The sequence below is a fragment of the Lactuca virosa genome, chromosome 9 (assembly GCF_052849685.1).
Source record: "Lactuca virosa cultivar CGN04683 chromosome 9, Lactuca_virosa_CGN04683_v6, whole genome shotgun sequence".
Lineage (NCBI taxonomy): Eukaryota > Viridiplantae > Streptophyta > Magnoliopsida > Asterales > Asteraceae > Lactuca > Lactuca virosa.
The window spans coordinates 138,323,153-138,336,686 of record NC_136434.1 but is presented as its reverse complement, the minus strand read 5'-3'; the positions used below and the strand labels follow the sequence as shown (position 1 = coordinate 138,336,686).

Here is a 13,534-nt window from a genome sequence, read left to right as displayed (position 1 = left end):
CGTCCTCACGGGAAACAATAACTCTAGATTCCTTTGTCTCATCTCTAGCCAATCGCTTCTCGATCAAAGACCTTGGTCCTCTACATCACTTCCTTGGTGTGGAAGTAATCCCTGTCTCAAATGGTCTCTTTTTATCCCAACATCGCCATATACATGATTTACTAGAACAATTCCACATGGATGGAACCAAAGATGTCACCGCCCCATTAAACTCCTCAGTCTCTCTCACCTTGCATGACGGGTCCGCAAACACAAATCTGACACCCTACCGTAAACTAGTGGGCTCTCTCCAGTACTTGGCCTTCACCCGACCCGATATCTTATTTGCGGTCAACAAGTTGTCACAATTCATGCATGCACCCTCTGAAACTCATTGGCAGTCATTAAAAAGGGTACTTCGCTATCTCAAAGGTACGATTCACCATGGACTTTATCTGCACAAGAACTCTTCGCTAACCCTTACAACCTTCTCGGACTCTGATTGGGGTGGAATTGAATATGGGGGTTGCTCTACCACAACATACCTATTGTTCCTTGGATCTAACATCATATCCTGGAGATCGGCCAGACAAAAGTCAGTCTCTCGGTCATCAACAAAGGCAGAATATAAAGCTTTGGCCAATGCAGCCTCCGAAGTTATGTGGGTTCAAAATCTTCTAAGTGAACTAGGCGTGAAATCATCTCCGGTGCCTACTCTCTACTGTGACAACACATGTGCAACATACTCATGTGCCAGTCTTGTTTATCATTCTCGCATGAAGCACGTTGCACTAGACTACCACTTTGTTCGCGAACGAGTTTAAGATGGCTCTCTCATTGTCAGACATGTTAACTCCTTTGATCAGCTTGTTGATGCCTTGACCAAACCACTCTCCCGTGGTCCTTTCCAGCGACTACGTTCCAAGATTGGCGTATCCGATGGATCCTCCATCTTGTGGGGGCGTATTAAGGGATAAGATAATATACACGTGTTACATATTCAATATATTTACTTGTATGTACTTAGTCATAGTCAATAGTATTTATCTCCTGTAAATGTTCCTAGTTTATCTCTAGATTAGGTTATATTCCTTGGTTATATATGCTAACCTGTTGTACGTAATTATACTTCAATTTTCAATACAATTAAAGCATTGCTTTAAACACAACTCCAATTAATCTTTCCTTCACAAAGCCAAGACTATCAACATATCGCAAAACAATAATCATTTGTTCCTTTTTTGAGAGATCGCTAGATTCATCAACCAATAAAGCGAATACATCTTGACCAATCTCTTGACGAATACTCAAAATTACTTCTTGTGCAAAACATTGCACAAGTTCTTTTTGAATTTTAGGGCAAATAAGTTGATTGTTCTTAGGAGCATTTTCTAAAGTATTGTTGAAAATATCTTCACTAGTCTCTCGAATGGCTTTTAACACTTCAATGTAAAGCCCTCTATTTTCCGAGTTAACTGACTCGTCATTACCACGAAACGGTAAACCGGTTTTCAATAAAAGTCTAACAACAATAATAGAAACATGTAATCGCGCTTTATATTTATGGTCCTCCGCTTCGGTTTGCCTCCTCAATACTACATTAATAGCTTGTTTTTCTCTCAATAAAAAGTCACACTTTTCTCTTGCTTTGTTGTGAAAATTATCAACATTACCCACATGAGTCTGAAATGCATTTTTTTTTATTCCAAGTATCAAAACCTTGGGAAACAAATGCATCTCTCCCTCCTTTTTGTCCCATGAGGTCTCCACATACATAACAATATAAACAATATGTTTTTTTATTTTTCACAATATATTCCAACCAATCAAAATCGTTAAACCATGAAGGAACGAAGCTTCTTAATCTATCACCTATTTTCTTTTTTGGAAACTTGTGTAGCCTTATTTGACAAGGTCCTTGCTGTTGTGCGTCAGTCGAAGTCTCGAAGTCGAAGACTTCACTCCCTGTGTCGATGGCTTTTTTTTTTTTGCTTTCTGTTTTGCTAATCGTCGCACGTTTTTTTGCCATTCTCCCAATTGGATCAAAAGATCCAATTATCTAAATGGGCTTTGGGCTATACTAGTTTTTTTGGGCTAAAATTAATAGGCTTTTTGGACTACTAATTGATAAGTCTAAGTTATAAATATATTTTTGGGCTTGGTTGATCCAATTGAGTGGCAATTTTTTTTTTTACGTAGTTGCCAATTTTTTTACGTAGTTGCCGATTTTTTTTACGTAGTTGCCAATATATAAAAAAAAATTGAAAAAATTTACACTGCATATACAGAAATTAGATGTTGCCGGTGCCACACCGGGCACCTAGTCAAAACCGTCCCTGCACGTGGCCACAAAACTACTGTTTTATTAGAATAGGGGATATATATATATATATATATATATATATATATATATATATATATATATATATATATATATATATATATATATATATATATATATCACAGTAAACCAAAAAATCTACGTAAATGGGCCACAACCCATTTTTCATTATAACAGGTTTGGTAGCACCATGTATGCTTTTAAGTTTCAACTTCGATTTCATTTGTTTGTTTGTTTTTTTTTTTTCATTTTCTTTTGGATTTTGGCCCATCTTTGCCGGTGTGTAATTTGCGTTTTCAATTTCTTAATTGGGACAACTTTACAAAAATTCAATACATTTTCATCACATCCTTAAAAAAAAGTACTATATTATTTTTTTTTACATTAAAACTCTTATATTTTTTAAAATGTCTAATTTAAAGCTTTGAGTTCAGTTAAGCCCTAAATAGCAAAAAGTGCTACACAATCAATTCCTAACAGTTTGATGGTTGCAATCCATTAGATTAAAACTTTTCCAAAAATATAAGGTTTTTGATGTACTAAACAAAATAATATTATGGTTTTTTTAATGCTTAGATGAAAATAGATTGGTTTTTCTAAACTCAAAAAGATTTAAATAAGACTTTCACGAAATATAAAGGTTTTAATGCATTAAAAAATAATATAATGGTTTTTTTTTTTAAATTAAACGAAAATATGTTGGGTTTTTATGAGGTTTTCCCTTTTTAATTTAGTGTATATGTCTTTTAAGTTAAAATCTACGATAAAATCTCAATATTTTGGTTAAGTTTACGGTTTAATCATAAAATTTATTTTTTGAACAAAAAATCTCGATTATCTAATTTTAAATAATAATTTGTCATTTTCTGTTGTAAAAAAACAAGGACTATTTTGTTAATTTGGACAAAATATAAAATAATCGAGATTTTTTTGTTCAAAAAATAAAAATTAGGATTAAACTGAAAACTGATCCAAAATATTAGGACTTTATCAAAGATTTCTCTTTATTTATTTATTTAGTACTTTTTCCATAAAGAAAAAAAACTACTATTCCCCGAAGTAAACACCCTATCGGATTATAGCTGTGTAAAAAAACCCAAAAACCAAATTTTATCTTCCATCATATTCACGGTTTTGTAACAAAAATATTCCGTAATTAATTAATTAACTTCATTTTCTTTCAACAAAACATTATCATGTAGTTAGTTACTCTATAAAGCCATTTACATGTTGAGAAGAAAGAATATGGTTAGAATGTGATTATCTACTTTCACAATAATCATAAAGAAATCAGTAGGAACAACAACTGTAGCATTACACACACTTCATGAACCATTAACTACCAAACACACTCCATCATGTTTCCCTTTCACATGCCCAAAAGAATCAACAAGAAGAACTCATTGTCATAGTGTCATACCCCATGTTTAAAGATGTGTTTGTGCATGTTCGGGTTTATGTGAAAACTCATAATCAAGATGAACAAAAGCACGTTCTATATCAGGCAAAAGCTCAAGCTTCTCTTGTAAAGATTCCCCAATATCATGAGCTATTTGTAGAGGCATATCAGATGGTAGAACAATATCCACCTCAACAAAGTAATGTGATCCAAAAGTATACGCCCTTACAGTATCAATATGTTTTATAGACTTATGATGATTCCAACATAAGTAAGTTAACTTTTGTAGATATTCAGGTGCAGCTGATTTTCCCACTAAGGAATTTACATTCTCCAATACTGTTAGTGACCATGTCCGAATAGTATAAAGCGCCAGCTGTCATTACAAATTAAAATCACAACATCATTCAGAAATAAAATATAAGAAGATATAGAAAGATCAAAGAACTTACAATTATAGCTCCAACAGGATCCATCCAATCACTGATATAATTAGCAAGAAGAACAGCTATTAATCCAATTAGATTAGTGACAACATCAAAGAAGTGATCTTGAGCATATGCTTTCACAATCTCATTGGTGAATGATCTGCAATATATACATAGAACAAGTTTCACCAATGTCACAGATAGCATAATCCCAACAACCCATTGCTCTTGTTCTCTTGTCAAGTTGAAATCTTTTTCCTGAATTTGTCATAACAATTAAATGTTAATGATATATAATTATATTGGTTTGTTTTATTAGCTTACTTACATTAGATGCTAATGTGCGTACAGATTCCAAGATTATCTGTAGTCCAAGTGTTGCCATGACAGATGCAAACACAAGAATTCCCTATAAATTATTTTTTGCAAATTAGGCAGATATTGAAGAAAATGTAAAGAGAAATTAGAAAATGCATTTGCATACTAACCAAAGGCTGCATTCGTCTTTTTCCAATTGGGTATTGATAAGGGTTTGGAGTTTGCATTGAGAAGGCTGTAAACCAGAGGATAAATCCTGATAAAAGATCAAGAAGGGAGTCCAATGTGGATGCAATTATGGCTAATGAACCACTTTTAATTGATGCATAAACTTTTGCAATAAAAAGAATCATGTTTGCAATGTTTGATATTCTTATGGCAAGTGTCTCCCTTCTTGCTAAACATGCTTTCTCTTCCTGCAAGTTGAACAAGCATCTTGCTTTTTAAGTTATGCTATAAGTGTTAATTAATAGTGTTTAAGGGAGATTTAAGTAATTTTACCTCAGATAAACGAGGTACAAAGCCACGTTCTGCTAATACATCCATTTCAGTAAAGCCCTCCAGCATCTCTACTTGTTGTTGGTAATACTCTGCTACATTGTCTTCTGGACCTGAAAATTTAAAACAAGTGAACAAAAACATCATTGTATAGCTTCCTTATGTGAGTTATGATAACCAACTATAAACAAACAAGTGGAAAACTTAGTGATAGGGGCTATTTGAGATCACAAATCAAAAGGTAACTCCATTAGTAATTACTTTTGCATATTAAATTAAACCAGTACTGCTGTCAAGCAATAAGCATAAAAGCCATAATTGAAAAACACACCTCCAATAGCAGTGATTTTACATGAAAACAGGAAACTATGTGTTCATCGAAACTCAAGGGAATTGCACCTTACAGACTCGATTATCTTGATATCTATTTAAAAAAACTCAAAAATAAGACTAGTTTGTCGTTTGTACAGGTTCGAATTAGTTGTTAAATCAATTGACCAAGAATAAACCTGACTAAAGAAATCAGTAGCATAAAAAACAAACAAAACAGATCGATAAAACTATAAACTAACAAACAAAAGAGATTTTCGACATCAGTGACAGAATTTTTCCAGTATTAGACACTTCAAATCAAATCATTCAAATAAAGCAATCAGAATCAACACATAATGGGAAAGGCATAACTGAAAAACTTTACCTAAAACCCCAAGGCAGTCATGGAAACCTCGAGGAGGCTTCTCTTTATGTTCCGACGAGAACTGAAACCCGTCGAAGTTCAACCGCCATGACACGTCACGACCACCGTTACCTCCACTACCGCCGCCGCCGCCGATATTTATCTCCTTTAACAGAAATTCCCCCTCAGAGCCACCGTGATCTTCATCACCACTCATTGGTTCCACCATTACAAACCGAAAGCCCTACAAATCCGACTTTCAAGTGAAACAAGGGTTCGATTTTTGAATATGCTTGTACTCGAATGCACAAACAGAATCTGAATTCTGAATACATAAAGAGAGAAAGAGTGAAGGGTAAAAATGTAAATTTGTTTAGTGAGGGAAGGGTGTTTATGGAATAACAAGAAGATCCGATCCTGGTAGGTACACTTGTGGCTAAAGATGCACGAGAGGAGCGTGGGATTCACTCGCTGTATGATTGCTTGTAACGTGAAACGTGGCGTTATGTTGTGGTGGTCCTATCGGAGCGTGGGGCAAATTTATGGCGGAGGAGGAATCGTGTACGATATAACACCTATCGACTGTAAAACCTCAAGTGGGATAAAGTGGTGCAAATATGTATATTTTTTATGGACATCTTTTATTTTTTGTAAGTGTATCTACAATAATAATAATATTAATCGTATTTGTTAAGTTTTAAATTTATAAAGGATATAGAAAACTTGACAAAACTATACAATAGAAAAAGAAAAGTTATCAATTTATTTATATTATTTTTACTTTTACTTTTTGTATAAACTGTCTATTTATATTTTGACTTTGGTCGAAGACATAGAACTAATCATGATTAATATTTAAATAAAATATAAATTATTATGTAACAATCACTTCTTTTTACAATAACTTCTATGAGTTTTAAAAGCTAATTTAACTTAATAAACTTTTGAAAATTTTATTATTGATATGCATGCTCATTAATACTTTGTAGCTATATATATAAAAGATTGAAGTTGGATGTCTTTATACTTAGGAGGCGTTTAGTATTTATTTTTTATTTTTTATTTTTGGAAAGGAATGAAGTTGGCAAATAGATTGAAATGGAATTAACTATTAAGTGTGATCAACTCATGAGTTTGATTGACGTACAATTAAATTAAAATGTAATTTAGTTTCTTTATTAATTTATGTTTGGTTTTAGCGCTCGTATTGTACCGATGTTGCTCTTGCTCATATTATATAGTAAGTTAATTATAAGAGCCACATAATTTTATTGTTGTTCATATTTATGGATTTCATGAAATCGTGGCCTACGAAGTAGACATCTCATATTACATAAAACTTTATTTAGTGTAAATTACAAAAATGGTTCTATTGTTCCTCGAAAATTTGATGCATCTTTGATGATAATATCTCAAACGATTGAGTGAAACAACCAGGGTGAAGTGAAGCCCCCGATAAGACTACGATGTTAGATAATTATGAGACCACTTCATATATATGTAATGTTATCATTAAATTTGATTATTATGATAAGAATATAAATCATTGATGGACCGATTTATAGAATATTTACTTACCTTTTGTGGGTTGAATTCCCGGTTTGACTCAAGATCCTCTATATCTCTTTCATCTTTCATATTAGGGTATATCTCCATCTATATATACATGTGATGAGGAGCATACGTAATTACACAGAAAAATTCATTTTCTTTATTGCTCAGGGTTTTAGAGGTAGTCTTGAGATCAACTGTAAAACTCAACCTAGTCCTTCAGATCCGAATATCATAATGAAATCAGGTATGAATCATTCATTATTGTTTAAGTTTTCTTTTAAACATATTCGAGACTAGAGATTCAAAAGTTTATGCTTCCGCGTTTATGTTTCGGTTATCAAAATAACCAACATACGACTCTATCTCTCTCTCTCTCTCTCTCTCTCTCTATATATATATATATATATATATATATATATATATATATATATATATATATATATATATATATATATATATATATATATATATATATATATATATATATATATATATTGTAACGCCCGTAGATCCGGGCTAGTCAATTTAGAGATAATAGGGGTCGAAAACGACTTTCCGACAAAAGATTATTTAGAATAAATAATCTTAACCGAGTTGTAGAATATGTCTCAAGTGTTCCGTACATATAAAGAACGCCGAAATCCGAGTTATAACGAAGAAGTTATGGCCCGTCGAAGTTTTTCGGCAAAACCGGCACGACACCGGGAGACGTAAATAGTGAATTTACGATAGATGACTTTTTAGCCTTAGTGAACTAAACAAAAGTTGTAGTATACGTTAAACCGAGAACATACAAAAAAAACGAACGCCCAAATCTGACTTCGTATGAGGAAGTTATTAGTTTTCTAAGATTTGGCATAGCAGTGCACGACCCGAAACTCGAATTTTAGTTGGAGCGATTTTTTGGCCTACGCAACCCAAATGAGAGTTGAAAATCTCATTAATAGGAACTCAACGATAAAAAGACAGACGAAAACGGAGTCCGTATGAAGGAGTTACGAATTCTTCGCGGTCATTTAACAGTCTAATCTCCTCCTACTGTTAAATTTAAGATCGGTCGAGAATTAGCCGATGGAGTCTAAATGAAAGTTGTAGATCTTGTTTTTACCTATGCGTGGATATAAAGAACGTCGAAAGCGGAGCTCGTATGCGAAAGTTACGGGGTTTAGAAGTCGGCAGGGTGTTGTACGAAATCGGGTGACGTGGCTGAATATGGGCCAAGGCTTTCTCCCCAAGGCAAGCCACCAGGTGGTGACACCTGGCCATGGACTCGACGAGTAGGACCCCCTACTCGACGAGTAGAGTAGGATTCCAACCTATAAATAGAGGTGTCGGGTTCCCTCATTCTTCACACCATTCCAACTTCTTCTCTCTCTCTCTCTCTCTAAACTCTCTCTCTCTCTAGCCCCCAAAACCCCCCTAAAGTCTAGGTAAACCCCCTAGCACCCGAAGGAAGCCCCGAGGCTCCCGAAGCCCCAAGAAAAGAGCCTTTCGGCTCAGAAACTCTGCTCCGGCGGAGCCCGGTTTTCGAGAAAACTCGCTGTAAGTGAGCTACGCCTACGCTATTTTTAATATAGCTTCTAATTAATTATAGTAACATTATTAGGACCTTAAAATAATTATTTGGGCTATTATTATGAGTTATATAAGAGTGTTACTTAACGCTTATATAATAGTAATAATAGCTAGACTATTAATTAGTCGCGGTTAACGTTAGACTAAACCCTAGTGGTATTGATACTAAGTTTTGTCAAGAGAAAATTGTTTTGAGATAACAAAGTGTTGTGCGAGTACCGAGTCACCACCTTACCAGGTGAGTGCATAGTTACTTTCATCTTACACATAGATATGAAGTATTTTATATAAACTACGTGCTATGTGTGCATATTATCTGTATACTTGCTATCTATGCTGGATGAACGATTTTATATAAGTTTTATATGATTTAAACTGTATATGTATTTATATCTACATAATATGTTGGGTAAAACATGGGTAGATGAAATATGAGTTGGATGATGAGTTGAGAGGTGATACAGACCATGAGGTAAGGGTGAGAGGTGGACGATGTGAGAAGCCTTGTTCCCAAATGTTGGCCCCGTCATCTAGCAGAGTATGGATGACAACCACGGACTATTCTAGACAGTCCAGTGGAACACTAGCAGGCTCGCAACCTGTAGGTGTTGTGAATGATGTGTTCACCTGATGTACTCTAACCCCTGGCGATCATGCAGACTTGGTGCCTAAACCTTGGCGATCATGCAGACTTGGTGCCAAAACCGTGGCGACTATGCGGACTTAGTGCATGTTGTATAAACCCTGGCGACTTTGCGGACTTAGTGCCTAAAACCCTGACGACTATGCGAACTTAGTGCCTGTTGTATAAATCTTGGCGACTATGCAGACTTAGTGCCTAAACCCTGGTCATGATGGACTTCGTGCCGATTCCTTAGGATGATCCTCAGGAATGAATGAACGAGTAATATTTGATTCTTAGGGTAGATCCTTAAGAGTAAAGAAGATAATGGGGATGGGTAATTGGGTTGATTGTTTGATGTTTAAACATAATAATTATATTATTGTGGGTTGAAAACCCTATGTACTCACCAGGATTCCCAACCTGACCCACTCAGTTTATTTGAATCACAGGTGTCGATATGAAGTTACATTACATTGAGAGATTAAGGAGATATAAATCACTAGTGATAATGAATGTAAGTGCTGTTTATGCTTATGTTTCTGTATTGACAATGACATCCCAATGTTTTGAAAGGAATAAAATACATTTCTTCGGAAATGATTTGATAACGTATTTATCATGTTTTTCTGGGAACAAATTCCGCAACATTTTTATTAAAAAGGGTACTCTGATTTTTATAAAGCATAAACAAAAAAAATTTGTCTTTTCTGGACGTGAAAATGGGGATGTCACACACACACACACACACACATATATATATATATATATATATATATATATATATATATATATATATATATATATATATATATATATATATATCTGAGTTTTCTGATTTTTTATTGACGATTTTTTAAATAAGGATAAGCATGAGACGGAACTGACACCGACCCGAGATTCTCGCTTACTAAATTGGGTGAAAAGTTGATATCAAGCACCGAACCAAAGTAACATTACCAAGAAGTGTATCGGGTTATTGTACTATCACTGGTACCAACGGTACCGAATCTTGAGTTTCGTAATTTTAGAGTACCGAGTATCATCACATATTGTCACACCCCCAAACCAGAACGGCGGAAACGTTCGGGGGCGGAGGACGTCATGTACAGTATCACAACATTGCATAATAGTAAACAAGCAACAACATCATCCATTGCATTAAGAATATAATTTTTAATACAAGTGTCAACTGTAGTTTATAAGACACCAAAAATGAATAATCAAAATAAAAACGAGTCTTGAAACCTCCGTCTTCTCTAAACCTGGTCATCGGTACCTGTCTACTGGTGACCTAAATACAATTTATTTTGAAAGCATAGATCAGCATTAAAGCTAGTGAGTTCATAAGTATTTTAGTGTCATTGTTTGTATAAAAGTGTTTGTAAATGTTTGTAAGTGTTTGTAGTAAATGTTTGTATATCCTAGAAAATCCTATATTTTCTACTAAAAAGTAGCCTTCTACCAAGGCCCAAATGTTCTGCATGTTGTTTGTTTGTAAAAGTGTGTAATTTTCCCAAAGACAGACTATCATTACCAAAAATATAGTTTACATTACCGTTTATGTGAGAAGATCACAATTTGAATGTAATGGGAAAATAATAAAGATGTACTTGTAGTATTTGTATATAGCAACTACCGTTGTACTAACTACCTTAAAACAATTGTTTTAATTAAGGTAAAATGTGATATGATTGTAACCATACTTGATTGACTAGTAAAACACGACGATCAAAGACGTCGAAATGGTATGAAATTCGTCACCCGTAGACCTGCAGGTCCTACTATAGCTAGCAACAGGGTGTAGGACGGTCAGTCCCGTATAGATCTATACACACTCTCCCTCCAGGAGACTCTGGTTACAAAACATGACACAGCAGTAGATTGCCATGCCATGAAGTAGTGGCTCACATTAATGTTATAGTATTCTAGTGTTTGTATAGTATGTTAGTGTATTATATGTTCTCTATGTTCTAGTGTACTGTATGTTCTCTCTGTATAGTGTAGTGTATGTTCTCTTAGTTTCTCATCATAATATGTTCATTATGTTTCTCATAATAGTAATTATGTATTGAATCATGAATGAACTGACTCTTGTATGTTTCATTGTACTAGAAATAGTGAGTAGTAAACCTCTAAACTATACATATTATAGTTTACCAGTAATGTTGTTTGAATGACTGAGTATGTTTGTATACCTTTGCTACCCAAAGGTGTTGAACTGATGTAAGAACTTTTATATCTATACAGATATACATAATATATAACTAAGATTCAAACAACACTCGGACAAATAACTGGATACCCTAAGTCCACAACCAAACAAGGAACCGGAAATAAAGTGAGTTATCAGTCTTAAGTCCTTTCAACCTTACTTATATAACTATATCTATATAGACATGATTTTTGACAATATAAGTTCAAAAGAGTTTAATAAAGAGTTTAGCATATAAAAAGGGTTGTAACCATTTGAATGGTTATTGATGACTTGATGTCAGTTTATAAAATGTTTTGAAGAGTTTGTTTGATAAAACATTTTGAAGTATAAGAAAATCCACTTGTTTGATAGTTATTAATCACATGTGATTGATATAACAACTATAATGTTATCAACTTGTATTCCCCCATAAAGCATTATAATTCATTTAAAAGATAAGTTAAGGGGTATGAACTCACATGTAGTGAGTGATACAAATGAAAGATCGATTTAGGATGCTAAGTGTCAAGTGAAGCCTCGAGCACAAACAGATCCTAATAAGCATATAATGATACATATATGGATATAATTAGTGTATAAGCAACTAATCATGATATAGATTCACCTTAGGAACTAGGAAACACTTATATGGAAGTGTTACAATCACAAAGGATTGCATCTAAGGGGTTTACAACCACACAATGGAGTTTACGGCCATTGCGTTTACGGCCTAAGGGAGTATACGGCCCTAGAGTGTACGGTCAAGGAGGTTACGGCCGTACACTCATGGGAGGACTTGCAAACGAGGTGTTTTATGGTCCTATCAAGCATTCAACAAGTGCTTTCGATTCTAGGCTCGAATATAAGGGAGTTTAAGGGCCAAAACATCCCTCAACACAAGAGTTTACGGCCATGCAAGGGTTTACGGCCGTATACTCTTGATGCTCATGTATTTTATGATGATCTAAGGCTAGAATCAAGAGTTTAACAAGTCTAACTAGGAGATAGAAGATATAATCACGTTTTTGAAGCTTGGGAGGGGGTTCACGATCCAAGAACTAGTGAGTGTTCTTGGTGAAAGTGTGAATACTTGAAGATCTAACCAAAAAGAATGATTCCATGGATGAAAACATGAATCTTCACTAGATATAGAAGAATATCAACTTGAAAATGGAAAGATTACTTACAAGATTGAAGATCCAGATGAAAGTTCTTGATGATACTTGAGAGAAAATCGAGTTCTTGAGATGGAAGTGTGTTAAAAAGGTGAAAAAATGAAGGAATAACTCATATGAAGGTAAGAGTTCACGGCCAAGGAGGTGTTTACGGCCGTAAACTCTAGTTTACGGCCGTAAACTCCTTATGGTGGAGTTTACGGCTTGTATGCTGCACACTGAACTCTATACGATACTTCCTACCACTTTATCCTTTAAGGTACTAGGCTTAAAACACCCAAACAGACCTTTAACAGGGCTAAAAGATAGCCAAAAACAAGTATGACTTTGATTGAATTGAAAGGTTGTACAATATAGAAATTTCGGGTTGTCACACATATTAACATAAATGATGTCGGTTTGGCACCGGTACCAGTTCGAGTCGGGAATATTGGTACTCTTGCTCAACCAAATTGTAAAACCTTAAGTTCTAAAGTTTAATTGTCAATTGAAATTGATTTATTGATCTTTATGATTCTATTTTTCTCCTCTTCAAGTCTGAATCTCGCGGTAAGTGAAGTATGTTAATCACTTTTTTTTTCTCTCCTCTCAAGTTTTTAGATGTTTCAAGTTTTTAGATGTTTTAAGTTTGAATATAGGTGGATTCTTTTTGAAGATTAGATTAATTTTGATTTTCATTTAATGAGTACATAAATATTTGTAGTTCTATTTTAGTTTGAAAGGTATTGATGGTGAATTAATATGGGGCTTTTGAATTTTATATGATTTTAAG

At 34.2% G+C, this 13,534-nt stretch overlaps 2 protein-coding genes across 2 annotated transcripts; both read right to left on the bottom strand.

The window, feature by feature from the left end:
* Positions 1–1,125: 1,125 nt before the first annotated feature.
* Positions 1,126–2,008, bottom strand: LOC145139845 (uncharacterized). Its single transcript, XM_079073531.1, has 2 exons — positions 1,754–2,008; positions 1,126–1,662 (listed from the first exon to the last, which is right to left on the bottom strand). Exons 1-2 carry the CDS (start codon positions 2,006–2,008, stop codon positions 1,126–1,128), a joined length of 792 nt encoding a protein of 263 aa, XP_078929657.1.
* Positions 2,009–3,566: 1,558 nt separating this feature from the next.
* Positions 3,567–5,972, bottom strand: MTP11 (Cation efflux family protein). Its single transcript, XM_079071589.1, has 6 exons — positions 5,661–5,972; positions 4,967–5,076; positions 4,636–4,881; positions 4,476–4,556; positions 4,172–4,405; positions 3,567–4,095 (listed from the first exon to the last, which is right to left on the bottom strand). The coding sequence occupies exons 1-6, from the start codon at positions 5,866–5,868 to the stop codon at positions 3,748–3,750; spliced, it is 1,227 nt and encodes a 408-aa protein (XP_078927715.1). The 5' UTR covers positions 5,869–5,972; the 3' UTR covers positions 3,567–3,747.
* Between the last annotated feature and the right edge of the window lie 7,562 nt (positions 5,973–13,534).